We start from the raw sequence: 22,918 nt of genomic DNA, 5'->3' as shown, positions 1-22,918 counted from the left end.
TAGTTTTTTTTGCTATCTGTGCTGTTAGTCCTTCCATTTCCTTTGTTAATATGGACTCTTTTGACCTAAATTGCTTTTGTTTTAGAGATGAGCACTGAATTGCATGGCCTCTAAAGGCACATTTAAAAGTGTCCGATTCAATAATGGGATCTGCTGTACCTGTTATGATGGGGAAAAAGTAAGTTATAAAATGATTCTGTCCTAGATAAAAAAAATGTTTTTAAAGTTATCATCCAATAGGCTTTGATTAAATTTCCAATATCCTCGCCCACTTGGAAATTCTGTAAGAGTAATAAAAATGTCAATTATGTGATGGTCCGAGCCAAGTTATTAACGAGAGCCAAAACGCTTTGAGCAAAACGCCTTTAAGTTTCACGTCAAATCAGAGATGGGCTTTTATGCACCATGTGGCAGCTTTAAAAACAAAAACATTCCCAATTTGTTCAATTAGATTTTGGCTAATTACAGCTCTCTTCAGACCATGTAACTGTTCAGTTAGAAAACTTATGTTACAACAATTTTACCCCTGGCAATGTGAGAAGTTTGGAGTTAGAAGAGTTACTGGTGCTGCACCCCCCGCCCCGAAAAGTTAAAACGTCATCTCAATTATCATTTAGCCTATTTGCCAGGGCTACATGGCATCTTCAAAAATGGATAGGGACGGAGAACAGTCTCACTAACAGCAAGAGGCAGTGGGAGAGACAGAAAGACAACATCAAAGTGGCACCCTGATGCTGTTTACTCAGCCAAGTCATTAGAGGCTGCCAAGGCAGTGGGTCCTGCTTTCATCAGGCCCTCTGAGGGCTGGATCTGGGGTGGCCATGGGACACTGGGCTGTGTTCCGGGTCACTGGGATGTCACAGATGGAACTCTGGCTCCAAGCCCTGCATCATAAACACTTTACCCCTCATCCTTCACACACCACCTACCACATCCCCTGCTACATTCTGATACATGTACAGCCAAAACAGTCACATACTGAGCCACCAAACACAGAACCCTTTCAAAGACTCTTCATTACTATTTAAGTGTGGCACATTGTGAGACTGTGTAAACGGTGTGGTACATTCTTTAAAACGGTAATCACGACTATAAAAAACACAAATGAAAAGGGAGAATGAAATGTTTCACAGTGCTGTTGATCATAGATCATCAAGACCATCAGCAGACGAGTATCTCTGAAAGAGGAAAGGGAACACACTGTACTGTGGTCTGCCAAAGGGCCATGAGAGATCATGGGGTAGATTAAAGACTAAATGAAATGTGCATAACCATGATTCTACTTGGGGTCTAGCCAAAGAAGTTTCTCCATTACACTAGACCACTTTGTACTGCTGGAATATAAAACGCTCGAGTCAGTACCTGGAGGCATGTGAAAAATACTCTCATTGATTGTAAGCCCATTTTCTATTCCCATCTTGTTGGAGCAAAAACATTCTAAAGCAGATCAATAAAGATATTAGGTACCTTCAGAATCCAGTTAAAGTAGAGTCACTGCAGGCTCTGCCAGCGCTGTTTGTTTGTTTGGGGTTGCTAATCTGGCTGGCCATTGTTAGAGGGCTGGAGCTGCGAGGGTATTATTGAGCTACTGTGCTGTATTGAATTGTAATGTCTGTGTCTCACGTTCCTCCTCAGCTGGTTAGATAATGGGGTGACAATCTATTGTTCATCCCCAAAAATGACAGAGTTAAAGGAATTATTTATAAAGAACCGTACTCTTTGCCAGCCAGAAGAAGCTCATCATTTACAATCTCGTTTACCTCCAGATGTGGGAGGTTTCATTTTGTTACCGTCACCCTGCGGATGCTCACAGATGATTTGGGTTTAGGTTCTTGCTGGCATTTTCAAGTTCAATTCAAATAAACCTGAATCAAGATGCATTGATGAAAGCACAAATAAAAATGGCATAATACTTTGTTGTTCCATGAAATTCCCAAGGGTTAACGTTGGCCAAACTCACCCTCATGGAAGTCTCTCCACCATGGGGCTGCTGCAGGCGTAACACTTGCGCTACCATGTGGTCTGTAGTGTGATGGAGCAGGATTCTGCGGGAGGCCAAGCCCACCATCACGTAGTGGCCCATCGGGGACAGGCTGACAGAGATGGCATTAGGACCTAGGCAAAGAAGAGATTGTTAGGCTACTTATGTTGAGCATGGATGTGTTTGGCATATAAACTTAAAGCAACTATTGAACACCTTTTGTCATGGTTTTACATGAGGGCCTAAAAACAGTATTTAAAGTCTGACTGAAACACTCCATACTGTAAATTGCTTTAGAGATAATTGTCTCTGACTCAGCAGCTATAAATAACAGACAACAGGAACCATTAAATTAAAAACTTTCCTGCCTTCTCTGATGCCTTAGATTGATGCATGCTACTGTACAAGCAGCCTAATGCAAGTCAGTTTCATTTCCTAACAAACCAGTTAAGTATCTCTTTATTAATGGTTTTTGACGACAGTTGAATGTTTGTTCCCACTTGAGAAACATACAGTAAAACAAACTCTCTCATTAAAGGCAACCATTTGGAAACCGATGCTATTATCCAGTTAGGAATCTGGAGTATATCCAAAATGGAGAGTCTCCCTCTGTTGAATGCAGCCTGCACCTGTTCAAAATCTAAAAGCTATATTTGTGTACTCGATTAAGCTATTGCCTAGTCTTAAATGACTGGTAAGTGTTTGTACTGCTCGTTAGAGTAGCTGAACTGTAAATGACGGTGTTCACAGCTACTTTGGGCCAAGACCTGCTCTAAATAATTTGTTTTGTATTTATGGCTAAGCTAAATAAGTAGGCCTCCCACATTCCCATATCTACTTACCACCAAAAAAGTGTTGCCTAGATTAAAGCTTTAATTTGCCTTTATCAATCTTCATGCTTAATACGCCTTAATTAATACTTACACAATACATGGACTTTATATTTAATCTTCAAACGTAAAATGGATATGTACATTTTACTCGGCTCCCGAGTGGCGCAGCGGTCTAAGGCACTGCATCTCAGTGCTAGAGGCGTCATTACAGACCCTGGTTCGATTCCAGGCTGTATCACAACCGGCCGTGATTGGGAGTCCCACAGGGTGGCGCACAATTGGCCCAGCGTTGTCTGGGTCGTCATTGTAAATAAGAATTTGTTCTTAACTGACTTGCCTAGTTAAATAAAAGGTTTAATAAAAAAAATATAAAATGTGAATAGTCATGGGATGTGAGCTGATTAAAATGATATACAATGTTATCCTAGTAGCTGCTTTTATTATGAGAACTATAAATCTGCCCCGTACATTCCATTACAATGATGTAAAATCCAATGTTGGGCCTGTTGAGGCCAATTATATTACTTTTACTATTCTAGTAACAGACCAATCTGCTATGGCCCCCTAGTAAGAATCCATCTTCATTTAGAGTAACTGCGTGTAATGGTTTGCTGCTCTCATCATCAGGTGAAAACGTATTGGCATTCCTATGGCATTTTAAATGTACGCGTCAAGTTTCTGGTCCTCTGTTTTATGAAAACAGTTAATAGGATAACATAGTATATAATTGTAATCAGCTCACATCCATAACTATTCACATGTACTGTACATATCCATTTTACATGTTTGAAGATTAAATATTGCCATTATTGATCATAATATCTTCCCAAATCAGTAATTCAGACAGGGTTTTGGGCAAATTCTGGCTCATGAGGTTGTATATTCTACATCACTATGAACATTTGAAGATATTTTTGGGCTTACTACAATTATATTTCATATATGGATGGTCATGTGAAATTGTCCAATAAGACCCTATTGAGTTGTTTGGCAGCCATAATGTAAAAAGGCTTCTATGGGGTTAATGCAGGAATTCTGTGATGGCCCAGTATCTACAAATCTTTAAAACCCTGTTTTATCTTGCTGTGTGTGCAATTTGATGCCTCTATCACCAAAGTTACAATCCAAAAACATAGCGGCCCTATTACTAGGGATGAGCACGGTTATTTGAATACTCGAAAATCCGAACGGCCGTTAGTATTTGATTACTTGCGAGAGTATTCATTTTTGAGAAGAAAACAAATATGCTCATTTTAATGAAAGGCTTTGTCTAAAATGCAATTATAAATGTGACATTGCAACATACAAGGATAGACCTTGACATTAAACATTTTTATAAAACAAAAGTTACCACAGTTTATGTGTGCCCCATAATTTTTTATATTTTTATTTTTTTTAAACATTCCGGTAGCCTAGGCTACACACTTTAAGAGTGTAACTTACTGTTGTCAATCAAAGCAGCAGTCAGAGGCTCCATGTGCAAAAGGTGAAGTGGGAGATTTGTAATCAATGCAAAATGGAATTACAATTACAGAATGAAGTGGGCTAAATGAGGAGGAGTAGGTTAAAATGATCAGCCAACAGGTCGGCTGTTTAGTATGGAGTTGTTGTAGACAAGGACGGGGATCACAGCAAAATAGCATCAATTATTTTTTTGAAACAGTTCTCTAAAGACACAAGAGACAATAATACAAGAAACAACACTTCTGTAGCTTGTCAACTATGTGTCTGTCTATCCCTGTTCTCTCCCCTCTGCACAGGCCATACAAACGCTTCACACCGCGTGGCCGCTGCCACTCTAACCTGGTGGTCCCAGCGCGCACGACCCACGTGGAGTTCCAGGTCTCCGGCAGCCTCTGGAACTGCCGGTCTGCAGCCAACAAGGCTGAGTTCATCTCAGCCTATGCTACCCTCCAGTCCCTTGACTTCCTGGCGCTGACGGAAACATGGATTACCACAGATAACACTGCTATTCCTACTGCTCTCTCTTCGTCTGCCCACGTGTTCTCGCATACCCCTAGAGCATCGAGCCAGCGGGGTGGTGGCACTGGAATCCTCATCTCTCCCAAGTGGACATTCTCTCTTTCTCCCCTGACCCATCTGTCTATCTCCTCATTTGAATTCCATGCTGTCACAGTTACCAGCCCTTTCAAGCTTAACATGCTTATCATTTATCGCCCTCCAGGTTCCCTTGGAGAGTTCATCAATGAGCTTGACGCCTTGATAAGTTCCTTTCCTGAAGATGGCTCACCTCTCACAGTTCTGGGTGACTTTAACCTCCCCACGTCTACCTTTGACTCATTCCTCTCTGCCTCCTTCTTTCCACTCCTCTCCTCTTTTGACCTCACCCTCTCACCTTCCCCCCCTACTCACAAGGCAGGCAATACGCTTGACCTCATCTTTACTAGATGCTGTTCTTCCACTAATCTCATTGCAACTCCCCTCCAAATCTCCGACCACTACCTTGTATCCTTTTCCCTCTTGCTCTCATTCAACACTTCTCACTCTGCCCCTACTCGGATGGTATTGCGCCGTCCCAACCTTCGCTCTCTCTCTCCCGCTACTCTCTCCTCTTCCATCCTATCATCTCTTCCCTCTGCTCAAACCTTCTCCAACCTATCTCCTGATTCTGCCTCCTCAACCCTCCTCTCCTCTCTTTCTGCATCCTTTGATTTTCTCTGTCCCCTATCCTCCAGGCCGGCTCGGTCCTCCCCTCCTGCTCCGTGGCTCGACGACTCACTACGAGCTCACAGAACAGGGCTCCGGGCAGCCGAGCGGAAATGGAGGAAAACTCGCCTCCCTGCGGACCTGGCATCCTTTCACTCCCTCCTCTCTACATTCTCCTCTTCTGTCTCTGCTGCTAAAGCCACTTTCTACCACTCTAAATTGCAAGCATCTGCCTCTAACCCTAGGAAGCTCTTTGCTACCTTCTCCTCCCTCCTGAATCCTCCTCCCCCTCCCCCCCCCCTCCTCCTTCTCTGCGGATGACTTCGTCAACCATTTTGAAAAGAAGGTTGACGATATCCGATCCTCGTTTGCTAAGTCAAATGACACCGCTGGTCCTGCTCACACTGCCCTACCCTGTGCTTTGACCTCTTTCTCCCCTCTCTCTCCAGATGAAATCTCGCGTCTTGTGACGGCCGGCCGCCCAACAACCTGCCCACTTGACCCTATCCCCTCCTCTCTTCTCCAGACCATTTCCGGAGACCTTCTCCCCTACCTCACCTCGCTCATCAACTCATCCTTGACCGCTGGCTACGTCCCTTCCGTCTTCAAGAGAGCGAGAGTTGCACCCCTTCTGAAAAAACCTACACTCGATCCCTCCGATGTCAACAACTACAGACCAGTATCCCTTCTTTCTTTTCTCTCCAAAACTCTTGAACGTGCCGTCCTTGGCCAGCTCTCCTGCTATCTCTCTCAGAATGACCTTCTTGATCCTAATCAGTCAGGTTTCAAGACTGGGCATTCAACTGAGACTGCTCTTCTCTGTGTCACGGAGGCTCTCCGCACTGCTAAAGCTAACTCTCTCTCCTCTGCTCTCATCCTTCTAGACCTATCTGCTGCCTTTGATACTGTGAACCATCAGATCCTCCTCTCCACCCTCTCCGAGTTGGGCATCTCCGGCGCGGCCCACGCTTGGATTGCGTCCTACCTGACAGGTCGCTCCTACCAGGTGGCGTGGCGAGAATCTGTCTCCGCACCATGCGATCTCACCACTGGTGTCCCCCAGGGCTCTGTTCTAGGCCCTCTCCTATTCTCGCTATACACCAAGTCACTTGGCTCTGTCATATCCTCACATGGTCTCTCCTATCATTGCTATGCAGACGACACACAATTAATCTTCTCCTTTCCCCCTTCTGATAACCAGGCGGCGAATCGCATCTCTGCATGTCTGTCAGACATATCAGTGTGGATGACGGATCACCACCTCAAGCTGAACCTCGGCAAGACGGAGCTGCTCTTCCTCCCGGGGAAGGACTGCCCGTTCCATGATCTCGCCATCACGGTTGACAACTCCCTTGTGTCCTCCTCCCAGAGTGCTAAGAACCTTGGCGTGATCCTGGACAACACCCTGTCGTTCTCCACTAACATCAAGGCGGTGACCCGATCCTGTAGGTTCATGCTCTACAACATTCGCAGAGTACGACCCTGCCTCACACAGGAAGCGGCGCAGGTCCTAATCCAGGCACTTGTCATCTCCCGTCTGGATTACTGCAACTCGCTGTTGGCTGGGCTCCCTGCCAGTGCCATTAAACCCCTACAACTCATCCAGAACGCCGCAGCCCATCTGGTGTTCAACCTTCCCAAGTTCTCTCACGTCACCCCGCTCCTCCGCTCTCTCCACTGGCTTCCAGTTGATGCTCGCATCCGCTACAAGACCATGGTGATTGCCTACGGAGCTGTGAAGGGAACGGCACCTCCATACCTTCAGGCTCTGATCAGGCCCTACACCCAAACAAGGGCACTGCGTTCATCCACCTCTGGCCTGCTGGCCCCCTTACCTCTGAGGAAGCACAGTTCCCGCTCAGCCCAGTCAAAACTGTTCGCTGCTCTGGCACCCCAATGGTGGAACAAGCTCCCTCACGACGCCAGGACAGCGGAGTCAATCACCACCTTCCGGAGACACCTGAAACCCCACCTCTTTAAGGAATACCTAGGATAGGATAAAGTAATCCTTCTAACCCCCCCCCCCTTAAAATATTTAGATGCACTATTGTAAAGTGGTTGTTCCACTGGATATCATAAGGTGAATGCACCAATTTGTAAGTCGCTCTGGATAAGAGCGTCTGCTAAATGACTTAAATGTAATGTAAATGTAATGTAAATTATTCTCTGCTAGCTAGCTAGCTTCTTTAAATAGATTTGATGAAGTCAAGACAGACACTACCAGATGAGATGATATAGAACCTATCACAGCAACAAGTTTGTCTAAAATTGTGAGAGTCGGTTTGGCTACTTTCTTCCTCTCTCTGTGTCAGACACACCGGCCACTGCTCCTCTCCCGCCCTCCCCCACCATTCTGGGCTGAAACAACGAGCAGAGTGCACCACCTATCCTGAGTCACGCGAGCAAGTCCCAATTGAATTTTTTTGTTGTTGTTGAAATAACATCTTTAAAACATGTATATTATGCGAATAATGACAATTTCAAATGCCAATTCCTATCTATTACATAGAATTCTATTGCTAAGCTTCCAACATTCTGTTGTCAGTGGCATATGGGCAATAGTTGTAGCAATAGTTGTAGCTGGTGCTTTCAAAGTTGGTTATATTATATAATATAATTGCATGACATTTTAAAACCACCTGTCAAACAAAGTTTTCTTTTTAAAGCCATTTACACAGGTAATTCTGACATGTACCCTAAAAAGTTCTGTTGACCTGAACATTCTGAAAATGTTTCTGATAGACAGCTGTGAATCTAAGCTTTCCAATGATTAAAGGGTATAAGTTACCAATCATGTGTTTAATACTGGACTGTCATGGGGTAAAATCCCTATGGGAAAAATGAATGGGATGGAGGGATTAAAGAAAGAGTAATAACACACAGAAAGTTACCATTTCTGCACTGCTATGACACATTTTCCAACTCTAGGGACACAGACCTTCAAAACATCACTATGATACAGCCCACGTAAGCCTGACGACCCAAATTCGGGGGCCTGGCTCATGGACCACCATGTTACTTCAGAGCAGGGGTGTCAAACTCATTCCATGAAGGGCCTAATGTCTGCTGGTTTTGTTTTTTTCCTTTCAATTTCAATCAAGTACAAGGGAGGAGCGACACTCGGCCCTCCATAGAATGAGTTTGACACGTGATTTAGAGAGACAATGACTCACCGAATCTCTTGGAGTAGAGCATCTCTCCCAGGTTGTGAGGCGCCAGAGAGTAGATAGCCAGGATGCCCTCATCCGGGAAGCCCCGCTGGCTGCTGGGTATGAACACGGCCAGGAGCTGCCCGTCTGCAGAGATGTCACAGCTGGCGTCATTGTAGATCTTGCAGTTCTGCACCAGCAGGTTGACAGAGGCTGCAGTGGCAGGAGGACAGGCACTGATATGATCATTCAGTTTCACACGTCTCCTACTGTGTACATGTCTGGTACACATCAGCTATACAAAGAGCCCACATTGTAAACAGGTGAATGTCTCGGAAACTTGGCGGGAGAACGCAAGGAGAAGAAAAGTTGACATTATCATTCAGTCATATTTCCCCCCCCCCCCTAAGCTAGTCCACATTGCATTGACATAGTAAATTGATAATTTACATATCTAGTATGTCTCAGACAGCTGCACCTGCAAAGAAAAAAAAAAAAGTTCCCACTTCCAATAAACTATCAGACAGCATTGCAAAGAAAACAAATACTAATTTATTTTAGAGGGGAAACTATCAACAAGTGCATTGGCAATGTCATTGTACTGATATTGTATTATCCATTCAACAACAAAATGCTTTCCTAAAAGCTAAGGGTCCCAAATATGAGTATAAAAGTGTTAGTGTTTCTTTTACAAAGAAAGAGTGCCCTTTATGGCAAAGCTGTGTTAAAGTGAACAAATGGGTCATATACAGCAGGCAGAAGAGGGATCTCATCAGTTAGCTGCTAGCAGACCACGCTCCAGTTCCTCTAGCTGGTCATTCCCTGCGTACACCTTGGTTGAGGGAGCCGTTCTCCTTCCAATAACCTAGCCCAAGGATGTCTGTCATGGAACCAATACCAGTGGGTCTACTTGAGTCCAGTGAAGACCATGGTGATGGCTGGTGGGGGGGTTGGGGACACTGCATTGATCGGCTATGAAAAGCCAACTGACATTTACTCGAGGTGCTGACCTGTTACACCCTCGACAACTACTGTGATTATTATTATTTGACCATGCTGGTCATTTATGAACATTTGAACATCTTGGCCATGTTCTGTTATAATCTCCACCCGGCACAGCCAGAAGAGGACTGGCCACCCCTCATAGCCTGGTTCCTCTCTAGGTTTCTTCCTAGGTTTTGGCCTTTCTAGTGAGTTTTTCCTAGCCACCGTGCTTCTACACCTGCATTGCTTGCTGTTTGGGGTTTTAGGCTGGGTTTCTGTACAGCACTTTGAGATATCAGCTGATGTAAGAAGGGCTATATAAATACATTTGATTTGATTGTGTATGGCCCATAGAGGGGTGATCCCAGCTTCTTGTCGGGATGATTTAAGGTGGGCCATGTTAATTTAGTAAAGCAGTGAAGTAGTAGCAATGGCCTTGGGGGCAGACCCTGTGTTATCCTCTCAGCTTTATGAGCTCAATCCGTCAGGCAAAGCTAAATGGACAGAGTAGGCATGCCATGTATGTGTAAGTCCATTTGTGCTTCCACAAACAAATACACTTAACTTGTATAGGGTACACAATATGCAATGTATGAGTAATTGAGAGAGTTGAGCACAGTTGTCGATTCAAATGTTGAGAAAGTTCACTAGCCTCCAGATAACATTTGTCTACACGGTTCCAGATTTCAGTTATCGCCTGTGGCTCCGTATAAATTAGAACATGTAGACCACATAAAAAAAAAAAAAAAATTAAATGCCCCAAAAAATACTGCCAAAAAGCAGTACAATTCCCATGACTTACACTGTCCAAGCATGAAAATGTTTTAACAACAATATCAACAGCTAAATACATTAATATAAGTGGAGTAACCATATTACTGTAGCAAGAAACCATTACTATTTTTCCTTACTATTAAGTAGCCTAATTAAAATTAATAGCTGGCCTTTGACAAACAACAATCTAAAGCAACAATAATCAAAATGGTGTGTGTTGCATAAGATTTATTTATTTGTCTCATACACAGAATGTGGGATAAGTGGATGATTGTCAAAATTAAAAGGGATACTTTTTTTATTGTCAATACGCTTTCACATTCAAATGCTAAACTAATACATTTATTTACTGCGAAATTAAACCTCAAAGCCTCTCAGCAATAAAATTGGCTCAGCTTCCCGCCATCGCTGCCAACATACTGTGATTTGCATTTTAAGAGAACAGTCCTATGGCAAACATCCATAGGCCGGATGGCTTTGTCAGGTGATGGAACTATGACATTCTTCCTTAAACTGTTCTAGGCTTCGTGAATATTATAGCTGACCTGGGTTTTTAAAAAGGCACTCCGTTGTGCCATATCCTGTCATCGATCAAATCGACATCACTCGTCCGGCATTGCCATACAATTTCAACCACTCAACTCCCAGACTGCTTTGAGTAAAATCTAATTTTCATTGAGAACAGAGGATGCCCCTCTGCCAGCTTCCTCTTGCTCCCTCGCCCTCTCTCCAAACATGATCTGGCAGTTTGAGTCACACTACAAATTAGCTTTCCCCTTCAGCCACTCTCAGGCGGGATATTCTGCCAGTAATGGTGCAAAGCTCTGACTAAGTCGGGATGAGAGGAGAGCAATTTTTGTGCCCCCACCCTTATGTTTCCTAATCTAGGACAGGTCTGGGAGGAGAAGATGGGAGCTTCCTGGCCATTCAGTTGAGTTTGAGGATGCTGGCTTGTGATCTCTACTCCCCCAGCAGGCATATGGGTTGGATTTGCGAAAGACAGCAGACAATGTGTGTCACAGAACAAATAAGTCTAGGCAAGCAAGGTCAAAAAGTACCAGACAGATTTAAACTGAAAACAACAAAGTTATAAAACTGCATGAAAAGCATGTCTGGTAGCAACTTTGTGATAGAAATGGCAAGGGAATAAAATACGTCACTTTCACTGTAACAGTGAAGAGAGGTGCCACCTCTTCCACCCCAAATGTTATTAATAGGGGAAAATAACTAAATCGAAGGATGGGCAATGTAATTGCTCCTTGGACATTTACTATCCCACTTCCTCCATGCCCCAACCACTCTACAAGACATCTGAGGACACATTTGGTTTTACAATGTTTGTAAGAATATGGCTAGCTTTCCATGAGTGCAAGAGTCTTGATGTGAACACACTGTTCCAACAACCAATTCATTTAGCAAGAGAAGAGAGTGGGGTCTTTGAAAATGTTCCACGATATCGGCATGGTTCCACACTTATGCAATCTGCAAGGGTGAAAATACATCACGCAATCTTAGCATCTGAACTAGGTCTGTGACTATAGCAGTTTCGCAATATTTTTTCGGTGGCAAAAATGAAAACACGAAGGAGACCAAATTCTTTGGTCCTTTAAAAACCTGCTGTATGTAAAATATCGTGTGCTAATAGCTTGGAAAAGGACTCTGAATATCAACATTAGGGTTGTTTTCCTAAAGAAGTTTAATCCGCTTAGTATCTTGTCAAGGAAAACAACACTAACGAGTGTCACGATCGTCCCGGCAGGATTTCCATTAGCCGGTAAATGTCGGCCTTTGGCCGATAAAATAAATGAAAAGTCAATAAATAAAATTGTTGCCAGACAAATTGTCTGGAAGAAAAAAAATAATACATTGCAAAATAATGTTTTTTGTTCCATTGATGGATATACTAGTCGATGTGCTCCAACTTCAAAGGCAAATATACTTCATAGGCTAATAAATCCACAAGCTGCTTGGAAATCAGTGTTGGGTGTGTGTGTTTCTATTTTTACTTACGCAAAAGAAGTGAGGTTCTCATAAGGGACTTCAGCTAAGTGTACACAGACTGGGCAAAATTGGCAAAGATTGTATTGATTATCCCCGTTTTCAGTGTGCCCGCCGAGAGGGGATTCCTTCTTCAAAACAGAGTAAAGACGGCTTCAAGATCACGCTTTCTTGAGGACAAAGTAACGAGGCTGATATGCATCACAAGCTGCTGCAAGGAGTAGGACAGCTTTGATTTCCCAACAGCAACGGCTCACTTTGAGCAGGCCAAGGTCTGCCGCAAACGCAGGTAAATTAGAGGCAAATGATTGTGTTCGTCAGGCACTGTCCTAGCAGTTCAGCTGCCGCCCAAGGAAAGATGAACATACGCCACCCTCTGTGTCATGAATAGTACAAAGATTTGGAATGGATTGATAGACTCGAGAAATGATATGTATCATGCGCAATTGGTGCACTTCAGTTGAGCTTATTCAGTAGCACTTGGAAAAGAAACATTGAGGCCAACTATTCACATTGGAGAATTACAATGTTGCAATCACTAGGCAGCCAACTGCCTATAGTAGGAAACAGAGTTGTTATCACTAAACCACATATATCACACATGACATGAGTCACGATCCCACGATAGCTCAAATTACAATAAAACATGTATTAACATCATCCAGTAGAACTGTAAAAAGAGAGATATAATTTAAGCTTTGGAAGCAAGTGCTTTCATAAATGCATGGCACGGGACTCATTTCACAGGAGCATTGTAAAATACGATTTCTCTCAATGAACCAGCCTTAACGAATGTAGTTTATTTACATATCGAGTGGTGCAGTGGTCTAATGCACTGCATCTCAGTGCTAGAGGCGTCACCACAGACCCTGGTTCGATCCCGGGCTGTATCACAACTGGCCGTGGTCGGGAGTCCCATAGGGCGGCGCACAATTGGCCCAGCGTCGTCTAGGTTAGGAGAGGCCGTCATTCTAAAATAAGAATTTGTTCTTAACTGACTTGCCTTGTTAAATAAGTAAAATAAAATTGAATTGTACAACATCAGTTTTATAATTCATTCATTTTGTGGCCACCTAGAGTGTCCTTTTTCCACTGCTGTGGTGCTGAATCACAGCGGGAATGGGGAGGGCCAGCCTGGTCACGGCTAGAACCGGTCCAGCTTTTGTCAAATTAATGTCAAAAGTTCAATTGTTTTGCATGTTATACTGAACAAAAATATAAACGCAACAACTACAAAGATTTTACTGAGTTACAGTTCAAATAAAGAAATCAGTAAATTTACAAATGAATTAGGCCCTAATCTATGGATTTCACAGGGAGACAGATATGCATCTGTTTGTCACAGACACCAGAAAATCTGTCATTATCTGGTGATCACCATATGCCTCATGCAGCGCTACACATCTCCTTTGTATAGAGTTGATCAGGCTGTTGATTGTGGCCTTTGGAATGTCCCTTTCCTCTTCAACGGCTGTGCGAAGTTGCTGGATATTGGCGGGAACTGGAACACGCTATTGTACACGTCAATCCAGATCATCTCAAACATGCTCAATGGGTGACACGTCTGGTCAGTATTCAGGCCATGGAAGAACTGGGACATTTTCAGCTTCCAGGAATTGTGTACAGAACCTTGGGACATGGGGCAGTGCATTATCATGCTGAAACATAAGGATGGCAGCTGATGAATGGCACAACAATGGGCCTCAGGATCTCTTCACGGTATCTCTGTGCATTCAAATTACCATGATAAAATGCAATTGTGTTTGTTGTCTGTAGCTTATACCTGCCCATACCATAACCCCACTGCACTCTGTTCAGAACTCAGCAAACCGCTCGCCCACACGAGACCATACACATGGTCTGCAGTTGTGAGGCCGGATGGATGCAGCTCAAAATAATCTAAAACAAGGTTGAGGCGGCTTATGGTAGAGAAATTAACATTAAATTCTCTGGCAAGAGTTCTGGTGGTCATTCCTGCAGTCAGCATGCCAACTGCACACTCCCTCAAATTTGATACATCTGTGGCATTGTGTTGTGTGACAAAATTGCACATTTTAGAGGGGCCTTTTATTGTCCCCAGCACAAGGTGCAACTGTTTAATGACCATGCTGTTTAATCAACTTCTTGATATACAACACCCGTCAGGTGGATGGATTAAATTGGCAAAGGAGAAATGCTCACTAACAGGGATTTAAACAAATTTGTTCACAAAATTTGAGCGGACTATACTTTTTGTGCTTATGGAACATTTCTGGGATCTCTTATTTCAGCTCATGAAACATGGGACCAACACTTTACATAGTGTTTATATTTTTGTGCGAATCCTAACCATATACCTTTTCCTAACCGTAACCTAATTTTACAGGTTAAATTCTCCTAACCTGCTACGAAAAGTCAAATTTGACGTTAATTTGACAAAAGCTGGATCGCTTCTAGCCATGACCGGCTGTCCCTGGTGTTCATAGACAGCCATTTTCTGTTATTTATTAGGCCTGGATTGTATTTATTAAAATGTTCATACAAATAGCCTATAGTTAATGTCATTCGCAAATTATATTAAACAAATATATTTTGAAGATGAGTTTTATTACTGTGTAGGTGACTTGTTCTTCTAGGCCAAATGTTTATTTCCTATAAAACATTTTCTAAATGTAATCTTTCTTTAACTAGGCAAGTCAGTTAAGAACAAATTCTTACTTACAATGACGGCCTACACCGGCCAAACCCGTACGACGCTGGGCCAATTGTGCGCCGCCCTATGGGACTCCCAATCATGGCCGGTTGTGATACAGCCTGGATTTGAACCAGGGTGTCTGTAATGACGCCTCTAGCATTGAGATGCAGTGCCTTAGACTGCTGCGCCACTCGGGAGCCTGATATAAGTATAAATTATATTCAACTATGATTTGCAGCAGGGACGGAGATGCAACGGGCAATGCTTTGCTTTTCAATAAAAACCGGTCACGTTGGTATAAGAACATCGTTCTACTTAATTTTGTTACAATTTAACAGGCTAATTTCTATTCTGTTCAAATTAATTACAATAATCCACATGCAATTTGGAGAACAGTGGGTGGACACACTAATGCATTACACACCCAATGCATATGGTTGTCAGGTAAATTAAAATCTTACCGGTCACGTTGTCCAGCGCCAAATTTTCCTGACGGAAACCCTGATGTGCATGCCTATGCATTACACACTAATAACCCCTGCTGCTACAGATGTACAAGTGGGTTGGTCGAGAACCAATAGCCTACCTAAGCACTTAAAAAAAAAATAACCTATTGCACACCTGCCAACCCTGTATCATGCCAGTAGTACCAGAAGCACGTGGCAAATTGTAGATGTAGCACGAGCCGAATTGGGGGTTTCTTCCCTCGCACGTTCGCTGTTTGTGAGTCTGATGGCTTTTTAGACACGGTTCATAATCAACACTCAAAGCAAAATCATTTTGAAAACACAAAAACAAAATGAGCGCATCGACACAGACTGCATACTGGCTACACAAAGCTTCAATTGGCTACTGCTAAGGGAATTTGAACACTGTTCGCTAGAAGAGTATGGTGTTTTAGCCAACGTAAAGGTGCTCATTGTATTTCTTTGCAGAGCATACATAATTTCAGATCAGGCCCTATTAATTTCTACGTACTTTTAACTCGGATCTCGTACCAACGTAAATGGACAGAGAATTGCGTAGCTGATAGGCAAAATGTGTGCATGTTGGCAGGTCTGCTAATGGTTGCCCAAGAAGATAAAGATCCTGGATAGGATTATGACGAAATTATGCAGCAACGCCTGGAGAAAAGATGGCGCTGGAGGGGATGGCCGTCATATCTGCTTTTAACCAAACAAGCTATTTTGTTCATTTTTTTCACGTTGGTCATGACTTGTTTTGTACATAATGTTGCTGCTACCGTCTTATGATTGAAAAGAGTTTCTGGACATCAGAACTGGGATAACTCACCTCAAATTGGACGAGGAGTTGTTCTTCATTGAGTCGGACGCGAGGGATATACTACAGACACCCGACCAGGCCCAGAACCCCGTGATTCGCTGGAAAAGGAAACGCAGGTTTCGTGGAAAGAGATGAGGATGCCTTGTGAGGATCAGGTGACGAGTGGCTAATCTGCCCTTGCCTTCCATCCTGCTAGCTAACGTTCAATCGCTGGAAAATAAATGGGACGAACTGAAAGCATGTATATCCTACCAACAGGACTGTAATATCTTATGTTTCACCGAGTCGGGGCTGAACGACGACATTAAGAACATACAGCTGGCAAGTTATACACTGTTGGCAGGATAGAACCTCTGGTAAGACACGGGGTGGGGGCCAATACATATATGTAAACAACAGCTGGTGCACAAATCTAAGGAAGTCTCGAGGTTTTGCTCATCTGAGGTAGAGTATCTCATGATAAGCTGTAGACCACAATATCTACCTAGAGAGTTTCTGTATTTTTCGTAGCTGTTTACATACCACCACAGACCAATGCTGGCACTAAAACCACACTCAATGAGCTGTTTTCCGCCATAAGCAAACAGGAAAACGCTCATCCAGAGGCGGCGCTCCTAGTGGCCGGGGACTTTAATGCAGGGAAACTTCAATCAGTTTTACTTAAATTCTATCAGCATGTTAAATATGCAACCAGAGAGGAAAAACATTTTTAGACCACCTTTACTCCACACACAGAGACGCATACAAAACTCTCCCTCGCCCTCCATTTGGCAAATCTGACCATAACTCTATCCTCCTGATTCCTGCTTACAAGCAAAAATTAAAGCAGGAAGCACCAGTGACTCAATCTATATCAAAAAGTGGTCAGACGAAGCAGAAGCTAAACTACAGGAAATGTTTTGCTAGCAGACTGGAATATGTTCCGGGATTCTTACGATGGCATTGAGGAGTACACCACATCAGTCATTGGCTTTATCAATAAGTGCATCGAGGACGTCGTCCCCACAGTGATCGTATGTACATATCCCAACCAGAAGCCACGGATTACAGGCAACATTCGCACTGAGCTAAAAGGGTAGAGCTGACGCTTTCAAGCAGCGGGACTCTAACGCAGAAGCTTATAAGAAATCCCGCTATGCCCTCCGACGAACCATCAAACAAGCAAAGCGTCAATACAGGACTAAGATCGAATCGAACTACACCAGCTCTGACGCTCGTCAGATGTGGCAGGGCTTGCAAACTATTACAGACTACAAAGGTAAGCACAGCCGAGAGCTGCCCAGTGACACGAGCATACCAGACGAGCTAAATAACCTCTATGCTCGCTTCGAGGCAAGTAACACTGAAACATGCATGAGAGCATCAGCTGTTCCTAACGACTGCGTGATCACTCTCTCCGCAGCCGATGTGAGTAAGACCTTTACACAGGTCAACATTCACAAGGCTGCAGGGCCAGATGGATTACCAGGACGTGAACTCTGAGCATGCACTGACCAACTGGCAAGTGTCTTCACTGACATTTTCAACCTCTCCCTGTCCGAGTCTGTAATGCCAACATGTTTCAAGCAGACCACCATAGTCCCGGTGCCCAAGAACACTAAGGTAACCTGCCTAAATGACTACCGACCTAAATCACTCACATCTGTAGCTATGAAGTGCTTTAAAATGCTGGTCATGCCTCACATCACCATTATCCCAGAAACTCTAGACCCACTCCAATTTGCATACCACCCTAACAGATCCACAGATGATGCAATCCCTATATTGCACTCCACACTGCCATTTCACACCTGGACAAAAGGAACACAAATGTGAGAATGCAATTCATTGACTACAGCTCAGCATTCAACACCATAGTGACCCTGGGACTAAACCCCTCCCTCTGCAACTGGATCCTGGACTTCCTGACGGGCCGGCCCCAGGTGGTAAGGGTAGGTAATAACACATCCGTCACACTGATCCTTAACACGGGGCCCCTCAGGGGTGCGTGCTCAGTCCCCTCCTGTAATCCCTGTTCACTCATGACTGCAAGGCCAGGCACGACTCCAACTCCATCATTAAGTTTGCCGATGACACAACAATGGTAGGCCTGATCACCGACAACGATGAGACAGCCTATAGAGAGGTCAGAGACCTGACCGTGTGGTGCAAGGACAACAACCTCTCCCTCAACGTGATCAAGACAAAGGATTGTGGACTACAGGAAAAGGAGGACCGAGCACACCCCCATTCTCATCAACAGGGCTGTAGCGGAGCAGCAAACTAACATGGTTCAATTACACCAAGACAGTCGTGAAGAGGGCACGACAAAACCTATTCCCCCTCAGGAGACTGAAAAGATTTGGCATGGGTCCTCAGATCCAGAAAAGGTTTTACAGCTGCACTGTCAACGTCAAGAGCATCCTGACGGGTTGCATCACTGCCTGGTATAGCAACTGCTTGGCCTCCGACCGCAAGGCACTACAGAGGGTAGTGCGTATTTAATTTATTTTTTTATTTCACCTTTATTTAACCAGGTAGGCAAGTTGAGAACAAGTTCTCATTTACAATTGCGACCTGGCCAAGATAAAGCAAAGCAGTTCGACAACATACAAAAACACAGAGTTACACATGGAGTAAAACAACATACAATCAATGATGCAGTAGAAAAAAAAATAAGACTATATACAATGTGAGCAAATGATGTGAGATAAGGGAGGTAAAGGCAAAAAAAATGCCATGGTGGCAAAGTAAATAAAGTATAGCAAGAAAAACACTGGAATGGTAGATTTGTAGTTTGAAGAAAGTTCAAAGATAAAATATAAATAATATGGTGCAAAGGAGCAAAATAAATAAAATAAATAAATACAGTAGGGGAAGAGGTAGTAGTTTGGGCTAAATTATAGATGGGCTATGTACAGGTGCAGTGATCTGTGAGCTGCTCTGACAGCTGGTGCTTAAAGCTAGTGAGGGAGATAAGCGTTTCCAGTTTCAGAGATTTTTGTAGTTCGTTCCAGTCATTGGCAGCAGAGAACTGGAAGGAGAGACGACCAAAGGAGGAGTTGGCTTTAGGGGTGACCAGAGAGATATACCTGCTGGAGCGTGTGCTGCTGGTGGGTGCTGCTATGGTGACCAGTGAGCGGAGATAAGGGGGGACTTTACCTAGCAGGGTCTTGTAGATGACCTGGAGCCAATGTGTTTGGCGACGATTATGAAGCGAGGGCCAGCCAACGAGAGCATAAAGGTTGCAGTGGTGGGTAGTATATGGGGCTTTGGTGACAAAACGGATGGCACTGTGATAGACTGCATCCAATTTGTTGAGTAGAGTGTTGGAAGCTATTTTGTAAATGACATCGCCGAAGTCGAGGATTGGTAGGATGGTCAGTTTTACGAGGGTATGTTTGGCAGCATGAGTGAAGGATGCTTTGTTGCGAAATAGGAAGCCAATTCGAGATTTCACTTTGGATTGGAGATGATTGATGTGAGTCTGGAAGGAGAGTTTACAGTCTAACCAGACACCTAGGTATTTGTAGTTGTCCACAAATTCTAAGTTAGAACCGTCCAGAGAAGTGATGCTGGACAGGCGGGCAGGTGCAGGCAGCGATCGGTTGAAGAGCATGCATTTAGTTTTACTTGTGTTTAGGAGCAGTTGGAGACCACGGAAGGAGAGTTGAATGGCATTGAAGCTCGTCTGGAGGGTTGTTAACACAGTGTCCAAAGAAGGGCCAGAAGTGTACAGAATGGTGTCGTCTGCGTAAAGGTGGATCAGAGATTCACCAGCAGCAAGAGCGACATCATTTATGTATACAGAGAATGGCCCAATACATCACTGGGGCCAAGCTTCCTGCCATCCAGGACCTCTATACCAGGCGGTGTCAGAGGAAGGCCCTAAAAATTGTCATAGACTCCAGCCACCCTAGTCAAAGACTGTTCTCTATGCTATCGCACGGCAAACGGTACCGGAGTGCCAAGTCTAGGTCCAAGAGGCTTCTAAACAGCGTGTACCCTCAAGCCATAAGAGTCCTGAACAGATAATGAAATGGCTACCCAGACTATTTGCACGCCCCCCCCCCCCCCCCCCCCCCCACTGCTACTCTGTTATTATCTATGCAGTCACTTTAATAACCTCTGCCTGCATGTACATAATTACCTCGACACCAGCGCCCCCGCAGATTGACTCTGTACCGGTACCCCCTATATATAGCCTCACTATTGTTATTTACTGCTGCTCCTTAATTACTTGTTATTCTCATCTTATTTTTTTAATTAAAACTGCATTGTTGGTTAACGGCTTGTAAGTAAGCATTTCACTGTAAGGTCTACACCGGTTGTATTCGGCACATATGACAAATAAGATTATGGTAGAGTTAAGTTCAAATACAAAGGATTTTAAATTGAAACATCCCACACTGTTTTTAATTGCACAGCTTTCTCTTTGCAATATGTCTCGCTGAATATGTGCATTAGCATATCAGTCAGTCTGCATTTGGCATGAACTTCTAGATCACGATGGGGAGAGTCATTTGCATTGTTTGCGATTGTATTTCAGACCCTCTGCTTTTAATCATTGCTGAGAAGCTCCACACACACCCACCCACCCACCCACCCCGGATAACACATCTCTTCCTCTTTCCTAAACAGCTGTTACAGTTCATTGTTAAAAGGCACCACCCACATCAATTATATATGAGCAGCATTCCGGAGAGGGCCCATAGCCAAGTCTGTCTGTGGAGCTTAGTGGAGAGCTATACACATCACACTGTTCACAACTTACTCTCAGAGAGGAGGAACATCTGCTGTGCTAGCGTTCTGAAATGAAGTTCTTAACAGAAGGCAAAGTTATAATTATTATTTTGAAATTATTTACCTTCATTCCAGAGATTTACCTTGTCTTTTTCCGTTATATACAGTGCATTCGGAAAGTATTCAGACCCATTCACTTTTGACACATTTTGTTGTTACATTACAGCCTTATTCTAAAATGTATTTCAAAAATAAAATAAATCCTCAATCTAAACAAACTACCCCATAATGGTAGAGCAAAAACAGGTTTAGACATTTTTTCTAATACATAAAAAAACTGAAATGTCACATTTACACAAGTATTCAGACCCTTTACTCAGTACTTTGTTGAAGCACCTTTGGCAGTGATTACAGCCTCAAGTCTTGGGTATGACGCTATAAGCTTGGCACACCAGTGTTTGGGGAGTTTCTCCCATTCTTCTCTGCAAATCTCTCAAGCTCTGTCAGGTTGGATTGGGTGCGTCGCTGCACAGCTATTTTCAGGTCTCTCCAGAGATCGGTTCAAGTTCGGGCTCCAGCTGGGCTTCTCAAGGACATTCAGAGACTTGTCTCGAAGCCACTCCTGCATTGCCTTGGCTGTGCTTAGGGTCACTGGAAGGTGAACCTTTCCTCTAGACGTGACGCATGGCATTCAGGCCAAAGAGTTCAATCTTGATTACATCAGACCAGAGAATCTTGTTTGTCATGGTCTGAGAGTCCTTTAGGTGCCTTTTGGCAAACTCCAAGCGGGCTGTCATGTGCCTTTTACTGAGGAATGCCTTCCGTCTGGCCACTCTACCATAAAGGCCTGATTTGCGGAGTGCTGCAGAGATGGTTGTCCTTCTGGAAGGTTCTCCCATCTCCACAGAGGAACTCTGGAGCTCTGTCAGAGTGACCATTGGGCTCTTGGTCACCTCCCTGACCAGGGCCCTTCTCCCTCGTTTGCTCAGGGGGGGCAGCTCTAGGAAGAGTCTTGGTGGTTCAAAATGACTTCCATTTAAGAATGGAGGCCACTATGTTCTTGAGGACCTATAATGCTGCTTAACTGTTTTGGTACCCTTCCCCAGATCTGTGCTTCAACTCAATCCTGTCTCGGAGCTCTACGGACAATTCCTTCATGGCTTGGTTTTTGCTCTGACATGCCCTGTCAACTGTGGAACTTTATATAGACAGTTTTGTTCCTTTCCAAATCATGTAGAAACATCTCAAGGATGATCAATGGAAACAGGACGTACCTGAGCTCAATTTCGAGTACCATAGCAAAGAGTCTGAATACTTATGTAAATAAGGTGTTTTATTTTTAATACATTTGTAAAAACATATATATTTTTTTTAACCGGTTTTTGTTTTGTCATTACAGGGTATTGTGTGTAGATTGATAAAACAGTTATTTCATTCATTATAGAATAAGGCTGTAACATAAAAAAAATTGTAAAAAGTCAAAGGGTCTGAATATTTTCTGAATGGACTGTAGGTGTTGAGCTATTATTAGAAATGTATAGGTCAGATTAATTCAATATTGTTTTAATTTTACACGTTTTAACTGTTGACTTCAATTCATGGCATCCTTGCTTGAGTTCTATATAACGTATCAGTATTAAAAATAGCTTTTCAGATCAGATGTCAATGCCACAGTGCCCTATAAGTTCATTACATGGCTCACGGCCCTGAGCTCCTCCCTATGCAACTGGGTCCTGGACTTCCTGACAGGCCGCCCCCAGGTGGTGAAGACAGGCAACATGACCTCTTTGACATGGATTCTCAACACAAGGGTTCGTCCTCAGTCCCCTCCTGTATACCCACAACTGCGTGG

The 22,918-nt window shown here is 43.7% G+C and overlaps 1 protein-coding gene across 5 annotated transcripts in view; it reads right to left on the bottom strand.

Annotated features, from left to right (window-relative positions):
• Window positions 1–22,918, bottom strand: part of LOC106587104 (activating molecule in BECN1-regulated autophagy protein 1A) — a 111,904-nt gene that overhangs the window by 38,093 nt on the left and 50,893 nt on the right. For all 5 annotated transcript variants that reach the window (XM_014175101.3, XM_014175105.3, XM_014175104.3 and 2 more), the window contains exons 13-14: window positions 8,655–8,843; window positions 1,961–2,115 (exon numbers count right to left, since the gene is read on the bottom strand). In XM_014175101.3, coding sequence (XP_014030576.3) covers window positions 1,961–2,115; window positions 8,655–8,843 — 344 coding nt within the window. The remainder of the gene's footprint in view (window positions 1–1,960; window positions 2,116–8,654; window positions 8,844–22,918) is intronic.

The sequence above is a fragment of the Salmo salar genome, chromosome 26 (assembly GCF_965601325.2).
Source record: "Salmo salar chromosome 26, fSalSal1, whole genome shotgun sequence".
Classification (NCBI taxonomy): Eukaryota; Metazoa; Chordata; class Actinopteri; order Salmoniformes; family Salmonidae; genus Salmo; species Salmo salar.
The sequence above is the reverse complement of the archived record's forward strand: the minus strand, read 5'-3'. Positions and strand labels throughout refer to the sequence as shown.